The sequence below is a fragment of the Ostreococcus lucimarinus genome, chromosome 15 (genome assembly GCF_000092065.1).
Source record: "Ostreococcus lucimarinus CCE9901 chromosome 15, complete sequence".
NCBI classification, from domain to species: Eukaryota; Viridiplantae; Chlorophyta; class Mamiellophyceae; order Mamiellales; family Bathycoccaceae; genus Ostreococcus; species Ostreococcus sp. 'lucimarinus'.
This window is the reverse complement of record NC_009369.1, coordinates 258,094-283,451: the sequence shown is the minus strand read 5'-3', so window position 1 is coordinate 283,451 and position 25,358 is coordinate 258,094. Positions and strand designations below refer to the sequence as shown.

At 61.8% G+C, this 25,358-nt stretch overlaps 13 protein-coding genes across 13 annotated transcripts; 3 read left to right on the top strand and 10 right to left on the bottom strand.

Moving 5' to 3' along the window:
- Positions 1-13: 13 nt before the first annotated feature.
- OSTLU_40728 (P-ATPase family transporter: calcium ion) lies at positions 14-3,104 on the bottom strand (the record flags this gene model as incomplete). Its single annotated transcript, XM_001421583.1, has 2 exons — positions 14-1,969; positions 2,280-3,104. The coding sequence occupies 2 exons, from the start codon at positions 3,102-3,104 to the stop codon at positions 14-16; spliced, it is 2,781 nt and encodes a 926-aa protein (XP_001421620.1).
- A 436-nt stretch (positions 3,105-3,540) lies between these two features.
- Positions 3,541-7,602, bottom strand: OSTLU_27846 (predicted protein; the record flags this gene model as incomplete). Its single annotated transcript, XM_001421582.1, has 1 exon — positions 3,541-7,602. One exon carries the CDS (start codon positions 7,600-7,602, stop codon positions 3,541-3,543), a length of 4,062 nt encoding a protein of 1,353 aa, XP_001421619.1.
- A 99-nt stretch (positions 7,603-7,701) lies between these two features.
- OSTLU_40704 (predicted protein) lies at positions 7,702-7,920 on the bottom strand (the record flags this gene model as incomplete). Its single annotated transcript, XM_001421581.1, has 1 exon — positions 7,702-7,920. One exon carries the CDS (start codon positions 7,918-7,920, stop codon positions 7,702-7,704), a length of 219 nt encoding a protein of 72 aa, XP_001421618.1.
- A 146-nt stretch (positions 7,921-8,066) lies between these two features.
- Positions 8,067-9,677, bottom strand: OSTLU_27845 (predicted protein; the record flags this gene model as incomplete). The annotated part of the gene is made up of 1 exon (XM_001421580.1): positions 8,067-9,677. One exon carries the CDS (start codon positions 9,675-9,677, stop codon positions 8,067-8,069), a length of 1,611 nt encoding a protein of 536 aa, XP_001421617.1.
- Positions 9,678-10,749: 1,072 nt separating this feature from the next.
- On the top strand, positions 10,750-11,903 carry OSTLU_27844 (predicted protein). Its single transcript, XM_001421727.1, has one exon. The coding sequence runs from the start codon at positions 10,798-10,800 to the stop codon at positions 11,878-11,880; it is 1,083 nt and encodes a 360-aa protein (XP_001421764.1). The 5' UTR covers positions 10,750-10,797; the 3' UTR covers positions 11,881-11,903.
- A 63-nt stretch (positions 11,904-11,966) lies between these two features.
- On the bottom strand, positions 11,967-12,788 carry OSTLU_18364 (predicted protein; the record flags this gene model as incomplete). The annotated part of the gene is made up of 1 exon (XM_001421579.1): positions 11,967-12,788. One exon carries the CDS (start codon positions 12,786-12,788, stop codon positions 11,967-11,969), a length of 822 nt encoding a protein of 273 aa, XP_001421616.1.
- A 494-nt stretch (positions 12,789-13,282) lies between these two features.
- On the bottom strand, positions 13,283-14,965 carry OSTLU_18363 (predicted protein; the record flags this gene model as incomplete). The annotated part of the gene is made up of 1 exon (XM_001421578.1): positions 13,283-14,965. One exon carries the CDS (start codon positions 14,963-14,965, stop codon positions 13,283-13,285), a length of 1,683 nt encoding a protein of 560 aa, XP_001421615.1.
- Positions 14,966-15,450: 485 nt separating this feature from the next.
- On the bottom strand, positions 15,451-17,968 carry OSTLU_27841 (RND family transporter: Niemann-Pick type C1 disease protein-like protein; the record flags this gene model as incomplete). The annotated part of the gene is made up of 1 exon (XM_001421577.1): positions 15,451-17,968. The coding sequence occupies one exon, from the start codon at positions 17,966-17,968 to the stop codon at positions 15,542-15,544; it is 2,427 nt and encodes an 808-aa protein (XP_001421614.1). The 3' UTR covers positions 15,451-15,541.
- Positions 17,969-18,483: 515 nt separating this feature from the next.
- OSTLU_4127 (predicted protein) lies at positions 18,484-19,701 on the bottom strand (the record flags this gene model as incomplete). Its single annotated transcript, XM_001421576.1, has 2 exons — positions 18,484-19,557; positions 19,606-19,701. Coding segments are annotated over 2 exons (1,170 nt in total), but the record flags the coding sequence as incomplete, so codon positions are not given.
- Positions 19,702-19,922: 221 nt separating this feature from the next.
- Positions 19,923-20,738, top strand: PSBP4 (lumenal PsbP-like protein; the record flags this gene model as incomplete). Its single annotated transcript, XM_001421726.1, has 1 exon — positions 19,923-20,738. One exon carries the CDS (start codon positions 19,923-19,925, stop codon positions 20,736-20,738), a length of 816 nt encoding a protein of 271 aa, XP_001421763.1.
- A 73-nt stretch (positions 20,739-20,811) lies between these two features.
- On the bottom strand, positions 20,812-21,666 carry CMK (4-diphosphocytidyl-2-C-methyl-D-erythritol kinase, putative chloroplast precursor (CMK) (4-(cytidine-5'-diphospho)-2-C-methyl-D-erythritol kinase) (CDPMEK) (ISPE); the record flags this gene model as incomplete). Its single annotated transcript, XM_001421575.1, has 1 exon — positions 20,812-21,666. A coding segment is annotated over one exon (855 nt), but the record flags the coding sequence as incomplete, so codon positions are not given.
- A 276-nt stretch (positions 21,667-21,942) lies between these two features.
- On the bottom strand, positions 21,943-23,262 carry OSTLU_18359 (predicted protein; the record flags this gene model as incomplete). The annotated part of the gene is made up of 1 exon (XM_001421574.1): positions 21,943-23,262. The coding sequence occupies one exon, from the start codon at positions 23,260-23,262 to the stop codon at positions 21,943-21,945; it is 1,320 nt and encodes a 439-aa protein (XP_001421611.1).
- A 589-nt stretch (positions 23,263-23,851) lies between these two features.
- On the top strand, positions 23,852-25,333 carry OSTLU_89290 (predicted protein; the record flags this gene model as incomplete). The annotated part of the gene is made up of 1 exon (XM_001421725.1): positions 23,852-25,333. One exon carries the CDS (start codon positions 23,852-23,854, stop codon positions 25,331-25,333), a length of 1,482 nt encoding a protein of 493 aa, XP_001421762.1.
- Between the last annotated feature and the right edge of the window lie 25 nt (positions 25,334-25,358).

Here is a 25,358-nt window from a genome sequence, read left to right as displayed (position 1 = left end):
TAATCTAAAAATTCTAGTGATGGTGCAACGCGTCCTCTTCCCGAAACGCGGCGAAGAGTGAAACAAAAAATGTCACGAACAATGCGCGCAGAGGAATCGCCCCGAGCGCGAACGCGGTGCATCGCAGCCACTCTCCCGCATTGAGCGGAGAGGTGTGAAACACCGCGCCGCCCGCTTGCACGATGGCGACATGGAGCAAAATCTCGCTCGTCAAGAGGCTCACGAAGAGCTTGTTCTTCGTCGCACCCTTGAAAACGTTGACCTCCGTGGTAACTTTGCGACAGTTGATTTGATTCGCGAGCTGAAGCAAGACGAAGCAACAGTAGATTTGGGTGTCTTCCGGGCCGAATTCGTTGAGCAAGTACGCCATGACGGCGAGCTGATACGAAACTTGGGTGAAGATATTGAGCCGCATGGTTGACGTGATGAGGTTGCTCGCATCTGACGGAGGCTGTCGCATCACGTCGTCGCTCGGCTCATCCGTCGCGAGCGCTAAGCTTGCCAACGAATCGATGACAAGATTGACAAACAATAGCTCGATGGCGTTCAGCGGGCTCTTCGCATACACAAGTGCGCAGCCGGTGGACAGAATGATTGTCGTACAATTCGCCGTCAGTTGGAACGTGATAAACTTTTCGATTGATTCAAACACGTTCCTGCCGTAACGAATGGCGTCGACGACGGAAGAAAAATCGTCCTGCAGAAGAACAATATCGCTTGCATCTCTGGCGCACTCCGTCCCCGAGCCTAAAGCGAAACCGACATTGGCGCGTCGAAGTGCGGGCGCGTCGTTTGTGCCGTCGCCTACAACCCCTACAACTTCTTTTCGTCCCGATAGCTTTGTGTTGCGTATACCATCGGTAAGGATGAATTTGTCTTGTGGCGACGCGCGAGCGAGCACTCGCAAATTCGGCCAAATGGCATCGAGTTTCGATTGATCGATTTCTTGACCCTCTTCTCCACGAATTGCTTCTCGAAACGCTTCACCCGTCATCGTTGCTTCGGTGCTCATGTCTTTTTCATCGAGTATTCCGCATCTCCTTGCCACCGCGGTAGCGGTGGACAACGAATCCCCAGTGACCATCTTCACTGCGACGCCAGAGCGGCGACATAAACGCACGCTCTTCGTGGATTCTGGCCTCAAAGGGTCGCACATCCCGATTGCTGCGACGAGCGTGAGGTCGGATTCAGCGTCGCTGGCGCTCATTCGACTGCAAATATTCGTCGCTTCATGCGTTGTGATGAGATCGCGTTCGATGTCCTTATACGCGACGAGTAATACCCTTTCCGCGTCATCTTGCCATTCGAGAAACTTTTTCGACAGCTGATCCTTCGTAGCGGCGTCGAGTGGATGATGGGCGCCGTTTTCGTCCATGACAGATGAACACAAGTTCAACATGTCTTGAGATGCGCCCTTCGTGACCGCACGAACGATCACGTCTCCCATTTCGTCGTCGTTGATGCCGTCGCGAAGTGTGAAGAGCGTGCACATGCGCTTTCTGGAAGTGTTGAATGGAAAGAGCTTGACCAAAGGGAAGTACTTACGAATCGTAGCGACGAACAATTCGTCGTTGTTCATTGAGTTAACGAATCGTAACAGCGCGATTTCCGCCTTTGCTCCTCGCAAAATTTGCCCTTTGGCATCGTAGGTTATGGTCGAGTTCATTGCGAGCAAAATCGACAGGAGTTTCACCACGCGAGGATCGAGCGTTGGCTCGTTTCGCGTCTTGTTTGCAATTTCACTCGCCCACGTCACGCTTTTGCTCGTTAGAGGTCCGATATCTACACCCGCGATCCACGCGCGATTAACGCGTTGGTCGTTTTCAGTCACCGTCCCAGTCTTGTCGATGAGCAAAGCCGTGACTTCGCCTGTGGTTTCGGCGGAGCCTAGGACGCGGACGAGCATGGACAACTCGAGCATGCGCCTGACGGAAAATGCCAGAGCGAGCGTCACGGCGAGTGGTAAGCCCTGTGTTGCGAAAGGAAACGAGGTATTGTCAGTCGAGGTTGCGCGTGAAAAAGTCAATCCGCGTCACGACCATTCAAATCTCAGAGGGAAGTCGGCAGACAGAGTAGTTTCGTCAATGAATTCAGAGAACTTTACTCAATCATCACAGAAATGAATGGAAGTCGCGCGCTCAAAGCTTTTCGGTGGCGTTCTCAGAGGGAAGTCGGCAGACAGAGTAGTTTCGTCAACGAATTCAGAGAAATTTACTCAATCATCACAGAACACCACCGGCGCTCGAGCACGAAAAAAAGAAAAACGCTTTCCCACGCACCTCGGGCACCGATACGACGACGATGGTGATGGCGATGATGACGATATGCAAGAAATCCAAACCGAGCGCCTCGATGGGCGGACCAGTCCCTTGAATTGCGTCAAATACGAGCGTAAAGCTTAAAATGAAACCGACGACCAATGCGGCGCTGATGCCCCAGCGACCAATTTTGACGGCAAGCGCCTGCAGTTGCAACTGCAGCGGCGTGAACTCTTCGGCACCGACATTGATCATCTCTGCAATTTGTCCACTAGACGAATTCTCACCGACGCCGATCGACAGGATCGATCCGCGTCCAGACGTGACTTTGCTTCCAGCGAAAATTATCGATTGACGATTCTTTTCAATATCATCGCTCTCGCCGGTAATGTGACTTTGATCGACCAAAAACGCCGCACTCTCGATCACTAAGCCATCACACGGTGCAACGTCTCCCGCTTGCAGCTCCACGACGTCTCCAACGACGACTTCACTCTTCCTCAAAAGCTCACGATTCCCACCGCGTAAAATGCTCGCGACGTTTGTCTGTTCGCTTCGTGCGTTGAGATTGACAAACGATCTCTGTTTTTCGTTGTTGTTCACGCACTCCACGACGACGATGATGCACACCGCGAGAAGTATCGCAGCTCCATTCGCCCAACTATACTCTGAATCATCGCCCCCGATGGACGTTTCCAACACGAGCGACAACGCACCGCTGATTACGAGTACGCGCAACGTGACGTCCTCGAGCGCCTCGAACGCAAAATCCCAAATCGACTTTGTCGGGTATGGTCGCGTCGTGTTCGCGCCCCATACGCGTCGGTTCGTTTCCACGTCACCCATCGTTTCTAAACCGCGGTCGCAGTTGGAGTTCAACGCCCGCGCCAAAGCGTTCAACGCATCCGAGTCATCTTCAAATCCAAATCGCTCAAAGCCAAAGTTTACGATTTCTTTGAGCGTCTCCGCGTTGACGGCGACATCCCACCGCGGCGGTACCGGCGTCGCCGCGACGCGCGCGGCGCTCTCGTCACGTTCATCATTCACGTTCTGTGACTCAATGAGAACGACGTCGTCTTCATCGCGCGATGCGAGCGAGGCGAGACGTCGCGCGTCCCGAAGCCAAAGCCGCGGCGTCCCGACGCGCGAGCGCGCGGTATGCACCGTCGGCACGCGGTGTCGACCGTGCGATCGCACCGCGAGCGGTGAGAGCGCGAGACATACGTGCGTCGTTCTCGACATCTGACGAACGCGCGCGCGGAAGTGCGACGGTGACGCAGCATCATCCCGACACGGCGTCGGCCAGCGCCGCCGCGAGATCGGCGACTCGAGCGCCGGCTTCGGATGGAATCTTCGCCAATACCTTGATCGCCTCCTTCGCCGGTTTGGCGTCGCCGTCGCGTCGAGAGCGTTCGATGAGAAACGAAGCGAGGATGAGACGAGCGGCGGCTTGCGCGGCGTCGGTGATGGGCTCGCGATTGACGACGGCGCGCGCGGCGGCTTCGGCGGAGGCTGAATCGCCGGCGGCGCTCTGCGTCAAGGCAGACTTGAGCGCGGCGTGGAGCTCGTGTGCTTCCGATTGCGTGGCTTCTCGAACGATGCCCTTACGTCGATCGAGAACGATGTTGAGCAGTTCGAGGGACTCTGTAGAGGATGGATCGAGCATCGTCGCGCGCGCAACGAATCGATTGGCTCGAGCCGAGCCCTCGGCGTCGCCGACAACGGTCGACGCGTTCAAGGCGCACGCCGCCGCAGCGCGCGCGAGCGAAGATTGAACGCGATAGTCACCGTTTGGTGAAGATGGTGGGCATGCAGAGAGGGCCGAAACGACTGTTTGGTGATCTGGGGCGCACGACGCCACGCGCGTCAAAGCGTCCTGCATCTTCAAATCTCCGGGTCGCGCATGCACCAAAAGTTTGGCGCGTTCAAGCGTGTTCTCAAAGTCTCCATCAACACTCGTGGATGCGGTTGAGTCGGAATCGTCCAACCGTCTTTGCGACACTCGAGCGCGGCATTCTTCTGCGACGGTTCGTATGACGTTTGGATCGCCGCCCAGCGCAGGGACGTTTTCGAGCGACGCCACTGCGTGCGCCGCTGCATCTTCGGCTTCCTCAAACAACCCTCGGCATTCGGCGCAAAGGGCGAGTGCGATCGCCGCTGTAGAATCAACGGGTAAACTTTCACTCGCCCGACGAGCAGCCGCGTAAGCATCTTTGGCATAAGTCAACCCAGAAGCGCACGCCGTGAGCGCACATCCCAAATCTGCCTCCGCGCCGGCGCCAAGCGCCGCCGCCATACGGAACGCGCCGCGTCCTTCAGCTAATTTACCAGTGGCTATGTGCAAAGCTGCAGTCGCTGTCCACGCATCACCACTGCTTGGGTCGGCGATACGCGCGCTGTCAAGCGATAAAGTCGCCTCGCCGACGTCGCCCGATGATAGATACAAACGGCCCAGCGCGCACCACGCTTGAGCAAACGTGGGATTGAGTGCGACGGCGCGAGATAAAGCGGTGATTTTTCGCTCAGTGCGCACAGCGTCTGAAATTACGGCAGGATCATCGATCGCTGCCGCGGCGAACCAGGCGAACGGGTCGCCTGGGGCGACTCGAAGGTAGCCCGCGGCGCGTTCCCACGCCTTTGCCGCGCTCGCCTCCGCAGCTGCGACGTCGCCTGAAAGTTTGTGAATCTCGGTTTGCAATCGCAGCGCAGCAACGACGTCACGCCATCGACCGGGACGGTCGGGTTTTAGGTTCAATGCCTTTCCGTACGCCTCGACCGCGCTGCGAGCTTCGGTCGTTCGCGCGGCAAGCATGGATGTGAAGTCCTTCCCGAGCGCTGGATCATTGACTTGCGCTGCGAGGTGATGAATGTCCCCTAGCAACTTCCAAACCGTTGCGGTGGCGCCGTCGCCCATGATTTCTACCGCGCGTTTCCCTGCTTTTGTTGCGGCTTTTAGTGATACCGCGGCGCGTCCCGGAGCGCCCCAGCGCAACGCGCCTTTGGCGTAATACGAGTGAGCGCTCGCCGAACCAAACAAGGCGGCTAAATGATCGACGCCATCGCTTAGTGCTTTGTCGTAAGCCTCAATAGCGTCTGCGGAGGATCCTAGCGCCAAATAAATGTGTCCTGTTTGCGAAGCCGCGTATGAGCGAACTCCCTCGCCCGCTTCATCGCTCAACTCCATCGCTCGCTCGAATGCTTTGAGCGCGGCGGAATGCCTACCGAGACTGTTGTACGACGCACCTAAAGCTTCCCAGGCGCTGGCGTTTCGAGGAGAAACACGCAAGACTACTTGTAAGGCGCCAATGGCACCGCTGTGATCACCGATACGAGCGCACATTGGCGCGAGTCTGTTCGCCGCCCAGGAGCACCGCGAATCCACGGCGAGCGCAGCGCGGCAAATGGACGTCGCCTTGGCGTCGTCGTTCGCGTCCAACGCGTTCGTAAACGCCACAGGCCCAGATGTCGGGTCCGCAGCGTCGAGTGCCAGCGCACGCGCGTGACACTTTTGCGCGCGCGCGTCATCGCCGCTTGCACCGCACGAAAGACCGAGATGCGCGAAAGCCGCCGCGCGATGCGCCGAATCGCCCGCGGCGCCGATGAGTAACGCCTCGTGCGCGCTCCCTGGCCCCTTCGCCGCTGAGACTTGAGCGCGCCATCTAGCGATTCCGAGTCGCGCACTTGCATCAGCGGGCGTCGTCGTCGACAACGGCTCACCTGACTTTACGCCGCACGCTCGCTCGAGCGTCTCCAACCCCTCGGCTCGACGCTCTGAAGATCCAGCAATGGTCATGAGCCATCCGAGCTCAACGCCCACGCGTCGCACGTTAGGGTAAGTCTCGGCGGCGTCGGAGAGTAACTGCAAAGCGCGCTCGTAATCGGGAGGGTGCGCGTTGAACGCGTACGTCGCCAATCCTCGCGCCGCTCGCGGACCTTCAAGCACGACAAACGCAGCCCTCGCCTCTTGAAACATCCCTACGCGAAGCATAGCCTCAGCGTGCACCATCAAAACCCGTCGGGACATTTTCGGTAATGCATCTGTTGTGATGTCTTCGCGCATGATTTTCATCGCCGTGGTCGCGGCCTGAAGCGCGTGCACGTCCGCACGCTCGCCGCCGACGAGCATGGACTCCGCCAACGCAAGCCAGCCGATTGCGGCGGACGCATGGCTCACTTTCGACTCGTCATCGCGATTGAGCGTGGTTACAATTTCGTCCCGAAGCTCCGGCGTCAGCAAACCTCTGGCGTCTTCTCGAGGAGGAGTCGCGGGACGGCATGAATGCGTAAATGCGCCGCTTCGACGCGAGTCCCTGAGCGCGAGCCAGCCTGACGCGATCGTGTTCGCCCGTAAAGCGAGCACGCGCTCGAGCAAACGTATGACTTTCGCCTCATCTTCATCCTCGACCTCGTTATCATCCCATCCCTCTTCTTCGCAATCTAAACCGAGTTCGAGCGCGGCGACGATTTCCACGCACAGCGGCTCGACGAGATCAATGACGACTTCGCCCCATCGATCGATGAGTACAGTAGCCTCAGTCAGCGCCTCACGTGCGCACGCTCTGACATCGAAGTCGCAGTCGACCGATCCCGAAAGCGCAGCAGCCAGACGGGCGTCGAGTCGATCCAATTCCGCGGCGTGCGTCCGTGAATCGTACGACGCGTTGGCGACGTCTTCGCTCAGCCAAGCTCGCAGGGTCGTCGCCAAGTCTTCGTCGTCCACGGCGTGCGACGCTCGCGCACCCAACTTGCGCACAGCTTCTTCTTCAGCCTTACTCGCAATAGTCTTCGAACGAAGCATTTGCACCGCCGCCTCTCCCGCCTCGGCGGCGCGCGCGTCGCGCAAAGCCAACGCGCCGTCGCACGCGCGTTTGACCGACTCAACGCGCGTCACTTCGTCCACCTCTCCCGTGCGAAACTCGCCCATCTCACCGCAGAACTCAATCACGCGCGACCATTGCGCGTTTTCCCACGCGCACGCGCACGCTTGTTTCAAAAACTCGACGAGTTTGTCCACCTTCCCGCTCGCTCGATGCGCGTCGACGAGCGCTCGCAACGCGCGCAACCGCCCCACGACATCACCTTTCGCCGCGAACGTCTCATTCAACCCTTGATACGCCGCTGGATGCTCGCTTCTGATCTCAATCGCACGCTCGTACGATTTCACCGCGTCATCGAGCGCCCCGAGCGCGTTCGCCGCCTTTCCATCCATGACCCACGCTTCGTACGCGTCCCCGTCCGCCTCGATCGCCTCCTTCGCCAAACCTCGCGCGCTCGCGGCGTCCCCGGCTTTCAACGCCTCGTTCGCCGCCTTGAGCGTCTTCATCAAGCTCGCCTTGGCGCTCATCGTCCTTCGCCTCGCCGCGCGTCGTTCCGCGCGCGCTCGTCCGTCCCGCTCGTCCCCGCTCAACCGTCCCGCGTGCCTCAGCGCCGCCTCTCTCGACGACTACCACCCGAACAGCGTTTGCACTGACATGTACGCGCACGCGACGCTGACCCACGGCGATAGACGCTCGCCCACGCGCGCGGCTTTCCAGAAAACACCTCGAAACCCGGTGCGGTGAGAATCCAACAACCCGGGCGCGCGAAGTTTGACGTACGTGCACGCGCAGATGAAGAGCAGGAGCGTGGTGAGGAAGGACTTGAAGTCGAAGAGCGCGGACATCGAACGATCGGCCGCGGACGAGCGCGCGCGCGATCGGTCGCGACTCGGTGTGGGGACGGCGCGAACGGCGAAGGCGAAGGCGAAGGCGAGGCGAAGGCGGAATGGCTAGTCGTACGAATGGTTTACAAAGCGAGCGACGGTCGTTTTCACCCGCGAGCGAGTCCGACGCGAAGGAGAAGGACGAAACAAAGCAACGCCGCGGCGCCGACGACGACGACGAAGTCGACGAATTGCGCCGTCGGACTCGCGTGGATTTCTTTGGCGACGCGCAAGATGGTGTCCTTGTTGTCGATGATCCACTGATGGAGCACGAGCTTTTTGAGGGCCAGGTGCACGATGATGGTGGCGTCTGGGGCGTTGTTGAGGATCATGTCGTAGTAACGCTTGGCGAGGTGCAAGTCTTTTTGCATGCCGATGCCGTGCTCGTGCATGTGCGCGAGATTGAACATCGCGTGCGGATTTCTCTGTTCGCTCGCTTGGCGATAGGCGGCGATAGATTTCGTGAGCGAGACGTTCGCGCCTTTGCCGCAGTAATACGCGTCACCGATGCGAAGAAGCGACTTGACGTTACCTTGCGTCGCCGCGAGTCGATGGTAGTGGAGCGCGCGCGTCGCCGTGCTCGGCGCCTCTGGGTTCACCTGAGTGTCCTCGCGGAATCGACCTTCGTCACCGAGTCTTTGTTCGAGCAAGAACGCGGCGTTGGCTTGAGCGATCTCGATTCCCATCTCTGCCATTTTCATGTAACGCAAGAGCGCGCCGCGGTAGTCACGACGCATGTACGCCGCGTACGCGTGCTCCATCGGCGTCGCCCAGTGTCCTCGTTCGGCGAGTTGTTTCAGTAACGCGCTCGCGGACGCGCACGACGACGGAAACCCCATGCCGTTCAACTGCATCATCGCCAAATTATACGTCGCAACCTCGTGCCCGACGTGCGAAGCGATGTTGAAGTGATGATACGCCTTTGTGAAATCTTGCTTGACGCCGATGCCTCGCAAGTGCAAGACGCCGAGAAAGTATCGCGCGTCGGAAAGCCCTTGCTCAGCGGCTTGGTTCAGGTACTGCACCGCCAACGCGTGATCTTGAGCCACGCCGTGACCGGCGAGCGTCATGTACCCGAGCCCGTACCGCCCCATGGCGTTGCCTTTCTTCGCCGCCTTGCGAAACCAGTGCAACGCCGTGGCGTTGTCGACGTCGACGCCGAACCCGTTGGCGTACATGTTTCCTAAATTTGCCATCGCCGTCGCGTCTCCCGCGTTCGCGGCGTCCGTCAAGTATTTACGCGCGGCGCCGACGTCTTTGCGCAACCCGCGGGCGCCGAGCGAGTACAACCGACCCATCGTCACCTGCGCGTCCACGTTGCCCATGTCGGCGCTGTAACGATAATACTGCACCAAATCCCGCTCGCGCCTCGCCGCGAGATTACTCCCGCTCATCTCCGCGCTGAGACGGTGTTTTTCAATCTGAAACGGCAGCACCCCCGGCGTGCGTTTGGCCGCCTCTTCCACGACGATTTTCGCCGCCTCGTGATAGTACAACACCGCCGTCTCGCACGACTCGGGAACGTCGATGCCGTGCTTGTGTCGATACCCCAGCGCCATCATCGCTCGCACGCTCCCCGCGTTCGCGGCGAAGTAATAGTGCAGCACGCTCTTCGCGCCATCGCGCGGCGTGCCGTCCCATCCACTCGCGTACGTGAACCCCAACTCGTCGTGCGCCGCCGCGTCCCCCAGCTCCGCCGCGCGCCGCAAGCACTCCATCGCCCCCCCCTCGTCCATCTCCCGTCCCTCGATCAACCCGTACCTGCGCGCGTGCCCGAGCGCGAACCACGCCTCGCCGTCGTCCCACCCGCTCGCGTCTCTCGTCGCCGTGCCCTCGACGTACGCCTCGATCCACTCCGCCGCCGCGCGTCTCGCTCGCGCCCTCGACGCCCTCGACGCGCTCGCCGACCGCGCCCGCCTTCGATCGTCCACCGACTCCTCCTCGAGCAAATCATCGACGTACTTTTTCCGTTCGTCGTCCACTCGCGATGTTTTCGCGCCCGTCGTCCGCGCCGCGTCCTCGTCCTCGCGTTCGCGTTCGCGTTCGCGCGCCGCCGCCGCCGCCGGGTGCGGAATCCCATCCCTCGGCCCTCCCGCGTCGCCCATCGCGCTCTCGCGACTCGCGCGATCCGTCGTCGTCGTCGTCGTCGTCGTCGTCGCGCCGTCCGCGCGCGCGCGCGTCACCGCGAGCGTCATCATCGCGAGCGTCGTCATCGCCGTCACCGCGCGTCTCCCGCGTCGACGCACCGCGCCGTCGCGCCGTCGCGCGTCGCGCGCGTCGCGCGCGTCGCGCGTCGACGCCCGCGCCATCGCGCGTCGCGCGACGGCGCGATCGTCGCGCGTCGCGCGTCGCGATGCGCGCGACGGTCGGCGTCGCCGCGGTCGCGCGTCGGCGGCATCTTCTAAACCCTAAACCCTGATTTTCGTGTCCGTATACACAGCGATATTCGTGCCCGTATACGACGCACTGGGTCACATACCGAGGGCTTCGTAACCCTGATTTTCGATACATAGCGAAAACCGTGACCGTATACGACGCACTGGGTCATATACCAAGGGCTTCGTACCCGATGATACAACGACACAGTCGTCCGTCGTCGTCCCCCTCGGATGAATGCGAGTGCATGCGCGCGAATGCGCGAACGCGCGAACGCGCGAACGCGCGCGCGCGCGAACGATGGGATTCGCGCGTCCGAATCATCCGCATCGCGCCGTCGCCTCGCGTCGATCGATCGATCGATCGCATCGATCGCATCCATCGATCGCATTCGACCGTTGCGCGATCCACACACGGACGCGCGCGACTCTCGACGCCCCGGCGCGCGATCCGTCGACAACGATGTCGCGCCGCGCGACGCGCGAGCGCTCGCTCGTCGCTTCGGTGCGCGCGCCGAGCGACGATCGCGCGCGCGTGCAGGCGACGACGCGCGAGACGACGGCGAGACTCGGGTCGCTCGACGCGCGACCGGGACGCGCGACCGGGACGCCGCGGAAACGACCGGCGGCGACCGCGGAGGGCGCGCGAGGGACGCCGGGGCAGAGGACGGAGAAGCGCGCACCACCGGCGACGGATGGGCGGGCGTGCGAGACGTGCGGGGCGGAGAAGACGTCGAGATGGCGAAGGATGGATGACGGGGGGGGCGACGCGACGCGGTTTCGGTGCAAGGCGTGCTTTCAGAGAGAGCGGAGAAAGAGGAACGCGACGACGGAGCACGTCGTCGACGGCGTCGTGCGGGCGTGCGTGGAGTGCGGGGAGACGAAGTGCAGGGGGGAGTGGGTGCGCGTGGCGGCGGACGATCCCGCGCGGGGGACCGCGGCGACGGGGCGCGAGGGCGGCGCGCTCGGGACGCGGTGCGCGAAGTGCTACGAGCGCGCGCGGAAGGAGCGGAGAAAGAACGAGGGCGCGCTGACGCGGTGCGAAAAGTGCGGGAATTCCGCGAACGGGATGCTGTTGGTGAGCGACCCGTCGGAGGACGCGGCGGCGGGGGGGAAGTGCTGCCACAAGTGCTATCACCGAACGAAGAATCGCATGCGGAAACTGCGCGACGAACGAACGTGCGCGGATTGCCGAAAGGCGAAGCGCACCGAGCCCGACGTGCGATGGTACCGATCGAAAGAAACCGGGCCCGAGGGCGAACCCGTGTGGACGTGTCACCAGTGTTTCAGCGACCGCGCGAATCACCCGGATTTGAACGCCGCCGGCGCGCCTCGCAAGCGCATGCCGCCGCACAAAAACGGCGGGAAAAAGGCGCAAAAGCCGAGCTCCGCGCCGCCGCGGCACTGTCCGTCGTGCGACCGCACGAAGCAATCATCGCAGTGGCGCAAGTCTGGCGAACACACCGTGTGCACGGCGTGCTACCAGAGGCACCTTCGAGCGCGCAAATATCGACAACGAGAACCCGTCGGCACCTTCGCGATCTGAACGAGAGAACGCGTGAAGTACTTTGGGGCCGAATTTCGTGATGATGAATCAATAACAACACGACAACCAGATTTTTATCGCTAACGCTACATCGTCGCGCTCGGTGAGCGCTCCTTGCCTAAAATTATCGCAATCTTTTCGCGCACGCGACGCCAGCGATCGTCGTCCATCTCCGCGCCGCGAACTTGAACGACCTCTGCCCCCGCGGCGCAACCGGCGTCGCCGCACTGTCGCAACGATCCACCGGCGAGATAGGCGTGCAAGAACCCGCTCGTGAACGTGTCTCCCGCGCCCGTGGTGTCGATCGCTTCCACGCCTTCGGCGCGAGATTCGCTTCGCTCGCCTTCAGCGTTCATCGCGACGCACCCGCGCTTGCCGCGAGAACACACGGCCAGTTTGACGTAACGCAATAAATACGCCAAAGCCGCCAACTCGGTTTCCTCGCTCGGTCGCTCGACGTCGCGCCCGTTCAACTGCGGATGCGACTCCTGCGCGCGCGCGCAGCCGTCGTCGTCGATTCCACGCACGAGTTCGCGCGCCTCGTCTTCGTTGCAAAATATCACGTCGACGACGCCCGACTCGAGCGTCTCGCGCAGCGCGTCTCGACAGTGCCTCACAACCTCAAACGACGCCAAATCTAAGCTCACGAGCGCGCCGTTTTCCTTGGCCAGCGCGCACGCGCGCGCTAAAACATCCGGTTTATACAGCGCGTACCCCTCCGCGTGCAACACATCCGCCGAGCGCAACGCCTCGCTCGGCAAATCGTCCGCTCGCGTCTTCGCCGACGCCCCCAAATACGTCCGCATCGTTCTCTGCCCTCGATCGTCCACCAAGCACACGCATCGCGCGCTTCCAATTATTCCATTTTCTCCCTCTGCATCGCTCGCATCATCGCCTTCGTACGCCATGAGCGCCGATTCAACTCTCGCGCGTCGCAGCGCGTCCCCGTACGCCGCGCCGACGTCGTCCCGCCCGTCCACGGTCCCTACGAACACGCACGACGTCGTCGAGCTCGCATCGTCGGCCGCGCACTGTGCGATGCCTTTGAGAACGTTCGCCGCGCTTCCGCCGGGGCTCACGACGGCGTCGCGCTCGGGAATCGCGCGCACGAGCGCGCGCAGCTCGCGCGCGGACACTGGGACGCAGCCGCCGATTTCAACTTCATCCGCGTCGTGTGCGTCGTGCGCGTCGCGCAACAGCGCGACGATCGCGTCGCGAGATGCGTGATACACCACATCAGTCACGGGGTCGCCGAGCCCGACGATTCGCGGCATGGCGCGACGGCACGAAGTGTGGGGACGCCGCACGAAGTGTGGGCTCGCCGCGGACGCCGACTCGAGGCAAAGCGAAACGCGCGGCGGCGAGGGTCAGTGCATCGTTATTACAGGAATTACAGGAATATTTACTCTTGAAGGTCGATTTCCTCGAGCACGCGCGAGATTTCGTCGGGGAGATGCGCGTGACGGAGATTTTTAATGTTGTAGTTTTCCACGCTCGGCACGCGCTTGACGATGGACAAGCCCGCGAGTCTGGTCATGGGATCGAGCATGTTGAAGCGCCACATGAGAAGCAAAATCCAATCCGTGTGGCAGTGGACGTTAACGAGACGACCGGAGACGACCTCACGCATCGGCTGCCAAACGTCCTTGGACGTAGAAATCGGCGCCGAGATGAAGATTGCGCGGTCGACGATGTTCTTGCCTCTGTCGCCGGCTTCGTACAACTTTTGCAAGCAGCTCTGAACGACGTAAGCACCGGCGCTGTACGCGACGAACGTCACCGGTCGATGACCATGCTGGCCATCTAACAAGCTCTGCGCGAGTTCTTCGCCCGCGATTTTTCCGCGCAGTTTGACCAAAGCCCAAGGATCGTCGATGAAACCCGCGCTCGAGAGAAGCGTCGCCGGCCAAGCGATAGCGTCAGCGATCCCTCCGAGCGCAGTCTTAGCCAACGCTGCGGGCGTTAAGTAAAAGTTGACGGTGCACGTCTCGTTCCAGGATGTCATGCACGCGCCGAGTTCATTGAGTGTAGACGGCTCCCAATTCAACACGAGTTGCTCGCCCGTGCGATTGCCCCAGCGCCGTTGCTCGGGTCGAATAGCCGCTTCAGCGGTCGGCAAGTGTTCTTCCTTGCTATGATTACCGACTTGAGACTTGATTTCGTTCGCGAGCTCGCTCATTTCTTTCTTCAGCTCATCATCGCGATCGGGGAGCTGCAGTCGAATCTCGATTGGGCGCGGCACTCGCGACAATTCGTCAGACGTCGGCATGTCGACGAGTTCGGAGAGCACGACACTCGGCTCGCCAGGTTTTTTAACCGATCGATAAGACAGCAGAGTGCTTCCAGAAACAACACCATGACGCTTGGCGATTGAATCGTCTTTCGCCTGTACGATGATCGATCCATCTGCGCCACTCGTGAACTCGATGCCCAGGTCGGGGACGACGGAACGGGATTCCGGCACGACGGAGACGTATTGGTTGTTCGTCGCACCCCAAGCGCCTAATAAGTCATGGTCGTCGCGCGTAAACCCAGGAACGAATATATGCATGGCATACGATTTATGCGCGCCGCGAAGCGGTATGAGGTCGAAGTTTTCAAGCTCAGTCTTGGTGCGATTCGCCATCTTTTGCGCGCACAGCGACGCGCCGGTGACGCCGAGCATACATTGCAAACCACCGAACGCTGAAAACGCTTCAGCACCGAGCCCGAGTCCGTGCATTGCCGCCACTAGCGCCGGTGTCGCGGTCCCTCCGCTCGCAAATAACGCGGCACCGCCGATGACGGACGCCAAAACCACCTTGAAGAAGCGTTCCCAATCCGACTTGGTCCAATCTTTTATCGACGTCGAGTCGATTTTCGGCAGCTTCAACGCATTCGCGCGAATGTCCTCGCCCTTTACCAACTTCCTTCGTAGCTTTAAGACCGCGCGATCCTCGGCTTGCGCATACCGCGTCCAATCCTCGCCGACGCGTTTCGCGCGCTGCCTGAGCGCCGCGCGCTCATCCGCGCGAAGCGCCCCTCTCGACACGAGCGTCTCCACCAATCTCTCGACCGTCAACCCTTCGTCCGGCCACTCTCGCATCGTGTCATTCACCGCGCTTTCTATCGTTCGTCCCACGCGCGCGACGCGTTCGGGCGTCCACCACGGCGCGCCGAACTCCTCGTCGTAATCCATCTCAGAGCTCCACGACAGCGCCGTTCCGTCCCATCGATCCGACGACGCGTCCAGCGAGCCACCGAAGCTCGCGTCCACCGCGTACGCATCCGTAAACGTCGCCCGATCGCCCGATCGCGGCGTCGCGCGCGTCGCGTGCGCGCTTCCGCGCGCGCGTTCGAGCGAACGAACGACACCGTTATGACGATCGCAACGTCGGTTCGCCGCGCGAACCGTCGCCGACGACGCGCGCGAGAGAGACAGGGACGCGCGGCGCGACGCCGACGAAGTCGACGAAGCCGTGCGCATCGCGCGCGCCGGCGACGAAGCCGACGCCGTGGGGCGCGAAGTGACGCGGTCGGTCGGTCGGTCGGTCGGTCGGTCGGTCGTCGAGCGAGCGCGAGTGGTGAGGTCGTTCTATATGTCGGAGTGATTTTACACGGAGATAACGGAACAAATTGCACGAAAGCATGCGAAAGAATAAGATTATTTCGGTGAGCTCGGTCACGTGGCCTCGGCGTACGCGGCGGGACGCAACATGGAGAGCACCACCGGAAGGAAGATCAAGCCGTGCATCAAGCCGAGGACGATGCACAGGAAGAGCTGCTTGAAAAAGGTTTGGAAGACGTACGAATCGGAGGAGCCGAGGATGAGAACAGCCATGAAGGTGGACATCGCACCGTTCCAGACGGCGACACCCATGTCCTGGAGCGTGCGAACGATGCGTTCGTCCGGGGTGCCAGTCTTTTCCAAGTACGCGCGACCGATGTGCGCCGAGTAATCGACGGCGAGTCCGAGAGCGATGACGAGCATGATGACGGTCACGGAATCGATGGTGAGACCCCAGAAGTGCATGTAACCGACGATGTTGACAAAAATCATCGTCAGCGCCAAGGACACGCTCACGACGGTTTTAATCTCGATGACGAGCATGGCGATGATGACGAAGCACGCCGCGAGAGTGATGGAAATATTCCTGATGGCTTCGCTCGTGATCGACTTGTACTGCTCGTAATTCAACCACTGACTACCAAAGGCGAAAATTCGACCGTTGTTACCACTGACAGCGTTAATCGCGGCGCGCAACGTATCCATCGCCTGCACGTTGACGTTCGACTTGTCCGTCTTTATGTGGTTGCCGTGAATTCGCGTGCTGACGATGGCCGTCGGCGACGTCTCGTCGTCAAACACGACGTCGTTTTTGTACTGAGACCCAGCAGCGGTGCTGAGCCAGGTCTTGAGCGATGGGATATAGTTGAGCGACGTCACGGTCACGCCATTGGTAGTGGTGTGATATGTGTAAAAGTCGTCAACCCAAGAACGAACGGATTCGTTGATGACGTACGGATTCGCCGTAAACGCCGCCGTGGCGGCGCGCAAGATGGAATCTTCCGTCGTCAAATCGAGCGTGCTCTTGGAGTAGATCTCGACCGCGTCACCGTACTCGGTAAAGTACGCGTCTGTGTCGGCGAACCAGTTCTTCAAGTATGATCCATCTGGGATGAAATTGTTCACGTCCGCATCGACTTGCATCTTCGTCGAACCGATGATGCCGCCGACGGTGATGGCGGAGAAGAACGCGAGGACAAAAATTTTGACGGGCTTCTTTCCGAGTTGCTTACCGAGACCATCGCCCAAAGCGATTTGCAGCAATGACTTCGGCATTTTTTTCGGCGTACAGCACACGCAGCACGCCTCGGGAGGGCAGTCCAAGCAAAAGAAGCAGTCGGCTTTGTTTTCGCTCTTTCTTCGCTCGTCGATGGACAAGAAAGCGGTGAAGAAGGTGATTTGGTAGAGATAGTCAAAGAAGATGCCGAGCGCCGCGTAGAAGCAAAAGTTCTTCAACGCTGGCAACGACGTGGACGAACCGATGAGAAAGGCGATGACATCCGTGGCCGATGTGACCGTGATGCTCATCCCGGCGACTCGCAAAGACCGCCCCATGCGTTCGACCGGGTCGACGCGCGCCTCCGTGTTGTCGTACGAGTTTACGATGACAAACATGTCGTCGACGCCGATGCCGAGCAATAAGAACGGCAGAACATTCATCAACGGCGAGAAGAAGAGACCACAATAAGCACCGATGCCGTACGCAGATGCGATGGCCATGCCGATGGAGACGATACCCGCGAGAGTGACGCCCACTCGAGAGCCGACGCATCCCATGTTCCATTTGCTGAGCGTGAGCGCGGCGTAGGCGAGAATCAAAAACAGCGCGATTTGAAGCTTTTGCAAATCACTTTGAATTGTGCTGCCAAATTCGTCGGAAAATGATCGTTCGGTGACGTATGAAGCGCTGAAACCGGACGGAGGATTGGCGAAAATATCGAGCACGACGCTATCAAACGCGTCGCCCTTTTCATCGACGTAATCTCCGTTCCTCAGCACGTCGTTATTCTTGAACAAGTACGTCAGAGAAATCGCCGAGGCGCTCGGCACGGCACCAGTCATGGTTATTCCACCGGCGACGTTCTTCAACAACACCGTAGATCCATCGTTGGGGTTCTCGCTGGTCAACGGGGACGCGCTCAGCGCCGCGTCGATTAGCGACTGCGACCCGTACGCCGTGGCGTTCGCAAACGCGTTCAGCACGCTCTTTTCGTAGCACGTCGCCCCCATTTTGTAACAGTGTTGCGCATAAGTATACGTCGCACCTTCCCACGCGATATTCGCGTTCCGCACTCGCGCCGCGACGTTCTCCAGCGCCGCCAACCCCGTCGGCGTGAGCACGTTCGCCCCGTTCGTCGTCGATCGTAAAATCACCTGCGCGAAGCGCGTCTCCGAGCCAAAATTCGCATCGACGTAATTCTTATCCCCCTGCGCCGGCGTATCGGTCGGCACCCAAAGCTTATCGCCGCGCTTTTCATTCTTCAATCCCGGCGCCCCCAAGCCGACGGCGCACAAGATGCAAAACAACATCGAGCACAGCATCACCGTCCAAGGTCTCGACGCGCTCAATCGCCCGAGGCGATGAAACTTCGCGCCAAAGTACCCATTCACTCGGTTCGCGACGCCCGTTCGCGTCCGTTCGCTCGACGAATCCTTCGTTTGGAGCGATTGCGCTTTTCGTCCCGGACCGACGACCGAAGCGTCGTCGCCGTCGCGCTCGGCGCGCTGCGGCTGCGGCGCGACGCGCGACGCGTCGTCGAACGCCATCGCGCGCGTTTCGCTCGATTCGAGCGTTTCGACCGCGATCGCGCGCGTCGCGCGACGAAGGGGCGACGAAGGCGGCGCTTTTTGACGCCGTGACGTCGACCTTCTTAGGTGAGGCGGTGGATCGCGCCGGAGACGGCGACGCCGACGCGACGGAGGGCGCGGGACGCTCGCGGCGCGGAGAAGCGCGACGGCGAGCAAAAAAGAGGGCTAAATTGTGCGCGCGCGTGTGATTACACGGAGAAGAGAAGCGCGCGCGATCACGCGGCGGCGGATGGGAGGTTTTCGGCGACGGCGACGGCGAGGGTGTGCCTGCCGCCGCAGGAAATTTTGTCGACGCGCCAAAATCTACCGCCGGGGAGGGGCGGGAAAACGACGCGACCGGGGTGGCCGCACGATGGGGATGGATCGGAAACGACTCGACCGAGACGTCCTAAGGTGTTGCGCCCCCAACTGAGGACGTGACCTTCGCACGTGATTGCGCAGGAGTGCGAACCGCCGAGGGCGACGTCGGCGATGAAGTTTGATTCGTCTTCGCCCAAGTCGACGAGTTGCGGGACGACCTTGTCCTTGCAGTCGTCGCCGTGCCCGAGTCGACCGTACTCACCGCGTCCCCAAGTGTACAGTAAGCCGCCGGCGGTGACGGCGGCGGAGTGCCAACCGCCGGCCGCGATTTTCGCCACGCCGACGCGGCCGAAAGTCTCAATCACGCGAGGCTTATCCGCGGCGCTGAACGCCCCGAGTCCGAGCTGACCGTACATTCCGTTCCCGTACGACAGTACCTCGCCGTTACGCGTGCGCATGAGCAAATGAAAGCTCCCCGCCGCGATCTCCACGACGTGTTTATCGAGCGTCGGCAAGTGCGCGGGTTCCTCTCGCGGTTCCTCCTCTTCGCTCGTCAGACCCCACTCGAACACCCTTCCGTCGCGCAAGAGCGCGAACGAGCTCATCCCTCCGCACGACACCGCGGACACCGCGAACGGGAGCGGAATCATCCGCGCCGGCGAAATCAACGCCCGCGCCGGCGCCCAGTCTCGATCCGGAATCGCCGCGCTCCGCGCCTCCGCCTCCGCGTCCGCGCGCCCCGCTTGCGCGTACTCATTCCCACCCCACCCCCAAACCGCGCCGTCCGCGTCCACGCACAGCGCGTGCCATCCGCCGCTCGCCGCCGCCGCGACCTCCAACCGCCTCCCCCCCTCGCCCACCTCGAGTCGACTTCGCCTCGGCGCGTCCACGAACAGCGCGTCGCACTCCTGCCACCCGAACGACAGCGCTCGGTGCGAATTCCACCCCCACGCGTACAGCTCCCCCGTCGTCGTCGCGCACATCGAGTTTCTCGACCCGCACGCCGGCGCGCGCGGCGTCGCCTCGCCCCGCCGCGACGCCGACGCCGGCGTCGTCGCCTCCAGCGCCACGCGCCGCGGCGACGCCGCGCATCGTTCGCGCGCCGTCGACCGCGCGTCGTCGAGCCCGAGCTGCCCGTCCTCGCCGCACCCCCACGCGAAGAGCGCGCGCGCGGCGTCGTCACCGACCGCCATCGCGTCGCCGCGGTGCGTCCCGCGCGTCGGCGACGCGCGCGCGGCGTCCGCGCCGGCGCGCGACATGCGCGCGCGTCGCGCGATCGCGCGATCGAGCGCGCGCGAGTGTCGCGCGCGCGTCGCGCGCGATCGACGCATCGATCGTCGTCGGCAATCCTCGACGCGCGAACGATCGTCGTCGTCGTTCGCGCGCCATGGCGCGCGCGTCGTCGATCGCGACGCATCGCGCGACGCCCGCGTCGACGCCGCGACGCGCGCCGGCGATCCAACGCGCCGTCGTCGCGCGATGCGACGCGCGATCGCGATCGACGACGACGACGACGACGACGCGGCGCGACGCGATGCGCGCGGCGCTGAGCGCGGTGGCGCTGGCGCGCGTCGCGATCGCGACGCCCGCGCGCGCGTTCGAACGACCGCCGATCGGATTCGCGCGGTACACGGACGCGATCGATGGGTACGGATTCGATCGACCGAGCGCGTGGGTCGAGGTCAGGGGGAGCGGGAACGACGTGTTTTTTCGAGACGCGAGCGAGGTCGAGACGAACGCGTTCGTCGCGGTGAGCTCGCCGTCGAGCAGCGCGTACGAGAGCGTGGAAGATCTGGGAACGGCGGAGGACGCGGCGAAGAGGGTGCTGGAACAGTACGTCGGCGAGCTGATGTCGACGCGGCTGGGGGTGCGGCGAGAGAAGGAGATTTTAAACGCGAGGCGAAGGACGAAGAGCGATGGGAAAGTGTATTACGACGTGGAGGTGAGGATTTCGAGTTATAGCGCGAGGAATCAGTACGGGTTGACGGCGGAGGATCGACCGCAGACGTTGGAGTGGGATCGGACGCTGCGAAGCGCGCTCGGGACGGAGAACGGGAAGCTGTACGAATTGCGGTTGCAGTCGCCGACGGCTTCGTACGAAAAGAATTCCAAGATATTCGACGTCATGGTGGATTCGTTCAGGCAGTTCGAAGCGGATACGCCGAGTGTGAGCAGTTATATCGGGCTGAGAATCGGCCAGTAGTCGTTCAGTAGTTGTCGCTATGCCGTAGAGATTTTATTACCATTCACGTTTACGCTCGGCGAAGCGTCGGCGCGTACCACTCGCCGGGCTTTCTCGTGATTAATCGCGTGGGCGCCTTGAACAGGGCGTCGTCTCGCGCCACGAACGCGGGAACGTCATCGTCGCCGACGATGACGATCGTGCTACCGCTACCAGACATGAAAACCACCGTCTTTTTATCCGCCGTCGCCGCCTTGAGCCGTTCCTTGAGCTCGGCGAGTTCGGGCAACACCGTAAACGCGGGCGCCTCGAGATCGTTGATGCACACCGTCTCCGAGCATCCATCGACGCCGATGCGTTTCAACAACTCTAACGGGTCCGCCTTCGAGCGTCCATCGAGATCGAGCGCCTTAAATATAGCCGGCGTCGAGCACCCCATCGGCGGCTTCACGAGCAACATCTTCGTGGCTAAATCCAACGGCGGCTCCACGTCCTCCACAATCTCCCCTCTCCCCGTGCAATACGCCGCGCCCTTAGAAAAGAACACCGAAATATCGCTTCCTATTTCCCCACTCCACTCCAACAGTTCCGCCTCCGTCGCCGGCGATCCACACAACTTATTCGCGGCGAAGAGCGTCGTCGCCGCGTTTCCGCTCCCGCCGCCGAGTCCGGCGCCGTGCGGCACCTTTTTATCCAGCTCGATCCAAAAGTACTGTCGCACGCCCGTCTTCGCGCGGAACAAATCCAACGCCTTGATCACTAAATTCGACGAATCCGTCGGGATCGTGGGGTCGTTACAGATCAGCGTGTCCTTCGTCTCGCTCGACGACTTCGCAAACGTCATGTCGTCCCCGAGGTCGATGACGTGGAACAGCGACGCGAGGTCGTGGAATCCATCGGGTCTTCGCGCGGTGATTCGTAAGAACAGGTTGATTTTGGACGGGGAGAAGAACGCGTGCGTCTCCACGCGCTCGTCCGACGCGGCGCGGACGACGTGCGTGGTCGAGCGGGACGCGCTCGATCGACGCGTGAAAACCGACGACGACGACGGCGCTCGCGCGCGAGAGCGGTCGAGCGGCGCGCGCGCGGTGCGCGACATCGCGTGTGACGCGCTCGCGCGCGATGCGCTCGCGAGGGCGAGCATCGCGTCGATGGGAGCGCGCGGTGAGGTTTGAGGTCTTATCCGTAGTTCGCGACGGTTTGATTAAAACGCGAGACTCGCTAGTTATTGCTCCGACGCGGCGTCGAGGACGATTTCCACCGCTTCCTGCGCTGGTTTGGGAGGAGTGATGAGCTCCGGACTCAACGGCTTGGGCACTTCGAGAGACTTGAGATCGACGCTCAATTTGTCGACGTCGATTAAGCTCTGCGCGTTGGCGCCGAATTGCTCGTACGGCGTCGCCGTCAAGGCAAAGTCCATGGCGGCGGTGAATTCATCCGGCGTCGCGTTGAAGGGACCGTCGAGGTGGCTCGGGATGATGGACGTGAAATCCCACGAGGTGACGATGTTCGACCAACGCTTGACTTCGTCGCGGCGACGCGGGAACGCCAAGACGGCTAAAATGGGCGGCACAAACATCGGCTTGGCGACGAGGGCGTCGAAATCGGCGCGCCAGCTCGGATCCCACTTGAACCCATCGAGCAAATCGTTGGCGATGTCTCCGCTAAATTCAAACTCCACCGCGTTCGGGTTGAAGAGCAAACCAAACAAGACGGTTTTCCCCCACCCGTCGCTTCTCGCCTGCGATGTGTTCGCCGGCACCTTGTCCGGCTCATCCATCGCGCGCACCAAGAGCGGCTGCGGGTTGATTTGACACACCGGCGGCGCTTGTTGGCTCACCTTTTCCATGACATCCGTGAGCACGACCGTTTTCGTGCGCTTCAAATAAAACGCGGTGTCGACGAACCAAGGATCCTTGAATCCGCGCAGGGACGAGCCGCCGACTTGCAGCACGGCGTGTTCAATCTCGTTCGCCCACGGCACGTTTTGTTCGCCTCCGATCGATTGCATCGGAAGCGTCTTCGGCGACCCTTGCGGGTAAAACGGCACGTACGTCTCCAGAGGCACGTCCACCGGAAACGTCCAATTCTTCGGCGGCAACCACACGTCGGCGTTCGGAAACGCCTTGCTGAACGGCCCGCTGTAAATCTTATGCTCGATCGCCGCGCTCCCGACGACGATGTGTTTCACGGCGCCGTATCGTTTCTCCAGCTCCTTCACCATCCCCACCAGCTCCTTCGTCGGCGCCACCGGGTTGTGCACCCACAACCCCCCCCCCTCCAGTCGCGCCACCGTCATTCGCACGTTGACGAGCACGTCGAGCAATCCTTGCAACTGATCGAACGTCCACACCTCCCCCGGCACCGCCTCCGCGAGCGCCGTCGCTTTGCTCCCGTACGGCGCGAGCGGCAGCGCCCACCAGTACGGGTACCACCGCTCGGGCGCGATCGCTTTCGACGTCGCCGCGAAGTACGTCTCCTGCAGTCGCCGCGCCGCGCCCGCCGCCGCGCGCGCCGCGTCCGCCGTCGTCGTCGTCGTCGCCATCACCGTCGCGCTCGCCGCGCGCAGCAGCGCCTCGCGACGCGACTGCGCGCCGCGCGCCTCGCGCGCCGTCGATCGTTCGCCGTCGTCCGCCGTCGACCGCGCGACGCCGTCGCGACGTCGCCGTCCCGCGGACGATGACGTCCCACTCTTTCGAGTTTTACGCCCGACGCGCCGCGCGTGCGCGCGCGTCGCGACGCGCGGCGCGTCGCGGACGCGCGTCGACATCTCGGGCGTCGATCGAGCGCGATTCGGGCGCCGTGGCGACGCGCGCGCGTGTGCGGGCGACGGATAAGATGCCGATCGAGCGCTCAAAAAGTGCACCGCAAAGGCGCGCTCGCGACGCGAATCGCGACGTCGAGCGCGTCAGACGACGACGACGACGACGCGCGCGACGGCCGGTGACGCGATGCGTAGCGACGCGATCGCGCGAGCGCTTCGAGCGGCGCTCGCGCGCGCGTCGACGCGGACGACGACGAAAACGTCGCGCGAGTTCGTTGGTGACGGGGACATCGCGCGATTTTTCGAGGACGGTGGCGACGACGACGGCGCGAGCGCGGGCGTCGGCGTCGGACGCGGACGCGTGGACGTCATGGGAGGGATCGCGGATTACTCCGGCGCGACGGTCGCGCAGTTGGGGCTCGGAGGGCGGCGAACGGAGTGTCGCGCGCGGTTTCGAGACGCGGCGAGCGGGACGAGCGGGACGTTTCGAGCGCGAACGGTGACGATCGGGACGCGCGGCGCGGAGGAAGAGGACGCGCGATGTTTTGAAGCGCGATTCGATGAGGTGTTCGACGCGGAGACGTTCGATGCGGGGAAGACGAGGGAATATTTTGAGAGGACGCCGAGCGCGGCGAACGAGCGATGGGCGGCGTACGTCGCCGGCGCGATGGGGGAGTTTTTGCGAGCGATATCGAGCGATGCGGACGCGTCGAATAAACGCGCGCGAGCGTGGGTGAAGAAGCTCGCGCGATGCGATTGCGAGATTGAGATTCGCTCGGACGTGCCGCAAGGGAAAGGCGTGGCGAGTTCGGCGGCGGTGGAAATCGCCGTGGCGAGAGCCGTGGCGGCGAGCGCGCTGCGCGCTGGCGTGGTTTCCGAAGACGACGCCGCTCGAAGGTTTAGCGCGCATGTGGCGATGATTCCTCTGTATTGTCAAACCGCGGAAAATGACGTCGTCGGGGCGCCTTGCGGATTCATGGATCAGTACGCGTGCTTTCACTCCGTCGATTCGGCGTCGCGCGGAAATTTCATCGCCATCGATTGCGATTTGGCCAACACGTCACACGACGGGGCTGAAGACATATATCGACTGGTGCCATTGCCGCGAAAGCTGCGGGTGTGGGGCATCGATTCTGGCGTGCGACACTCGAACTCGGGCGGTTCAGATTACGCGCGCGTGCGATGCGGCACGTTCATGGGCAAAAAGATCCTCATCAACGAAATGAACGCGCGATTGAACAGAGACGTCGTGCCGAGTAAAGTGGATCTGTGTGGTGTCATCACAGCTCGGCAGTGGGACGAGGGCAGCGCTGGAAGTCCGATGTCGTGGTCGCAGCACGTAGACGAGGAAATGACGGGCAAATCGTTCCTCGCGCGATACATCAGCCACGACGACGAGCCGAACACCACCATCGACGCCGACTCAACGTATACCTTGCGTGCAACCGTGAGTCACGCTGTACGCGAGCACGCACGCGTGCGCGAATTTTTGAGTATTTTAGAAGATTGGCCGAGCGACGACGTTTGCGCCGACGACGACGTTCGACAACTTGGCCGACGACTCGGGGATCTCATGTTCGCCAGCCACAGCTCCTACAGCTCCGTCGGCTTAGGTTCAACCGCTACTGATGATTTAGTGCGACTCGTTCGCGAAGTCGACGTGGAAAGAAACGCGTTATTCGGCGCCAAAATCACCGGCGGCGGTTCCGGCGGCGTCGTGTGCGTCCTCGGCGAGGATTCCCCATCAGCCCGAGCCGCGATCGACGCCGTACGCCGGGAATACGCCAAAAAGCACTCACTCACGAATTTACCGGATTTATTACACGCGAGTCACGTCACCGACGTGGATTGAAATCCAAGACTCGGAGTCGTCGCGC

Bases quoted from the DNA above. Each gene is read 5' to 3' on its own strand.
- OSTLU_27844 (XM_001421727.1), top strand. From the start codon at position 10,798: ATGTCGCGCCGCGCGACGCGCGAGCGCTCGCTCGTCGCTTCGGTGCGC.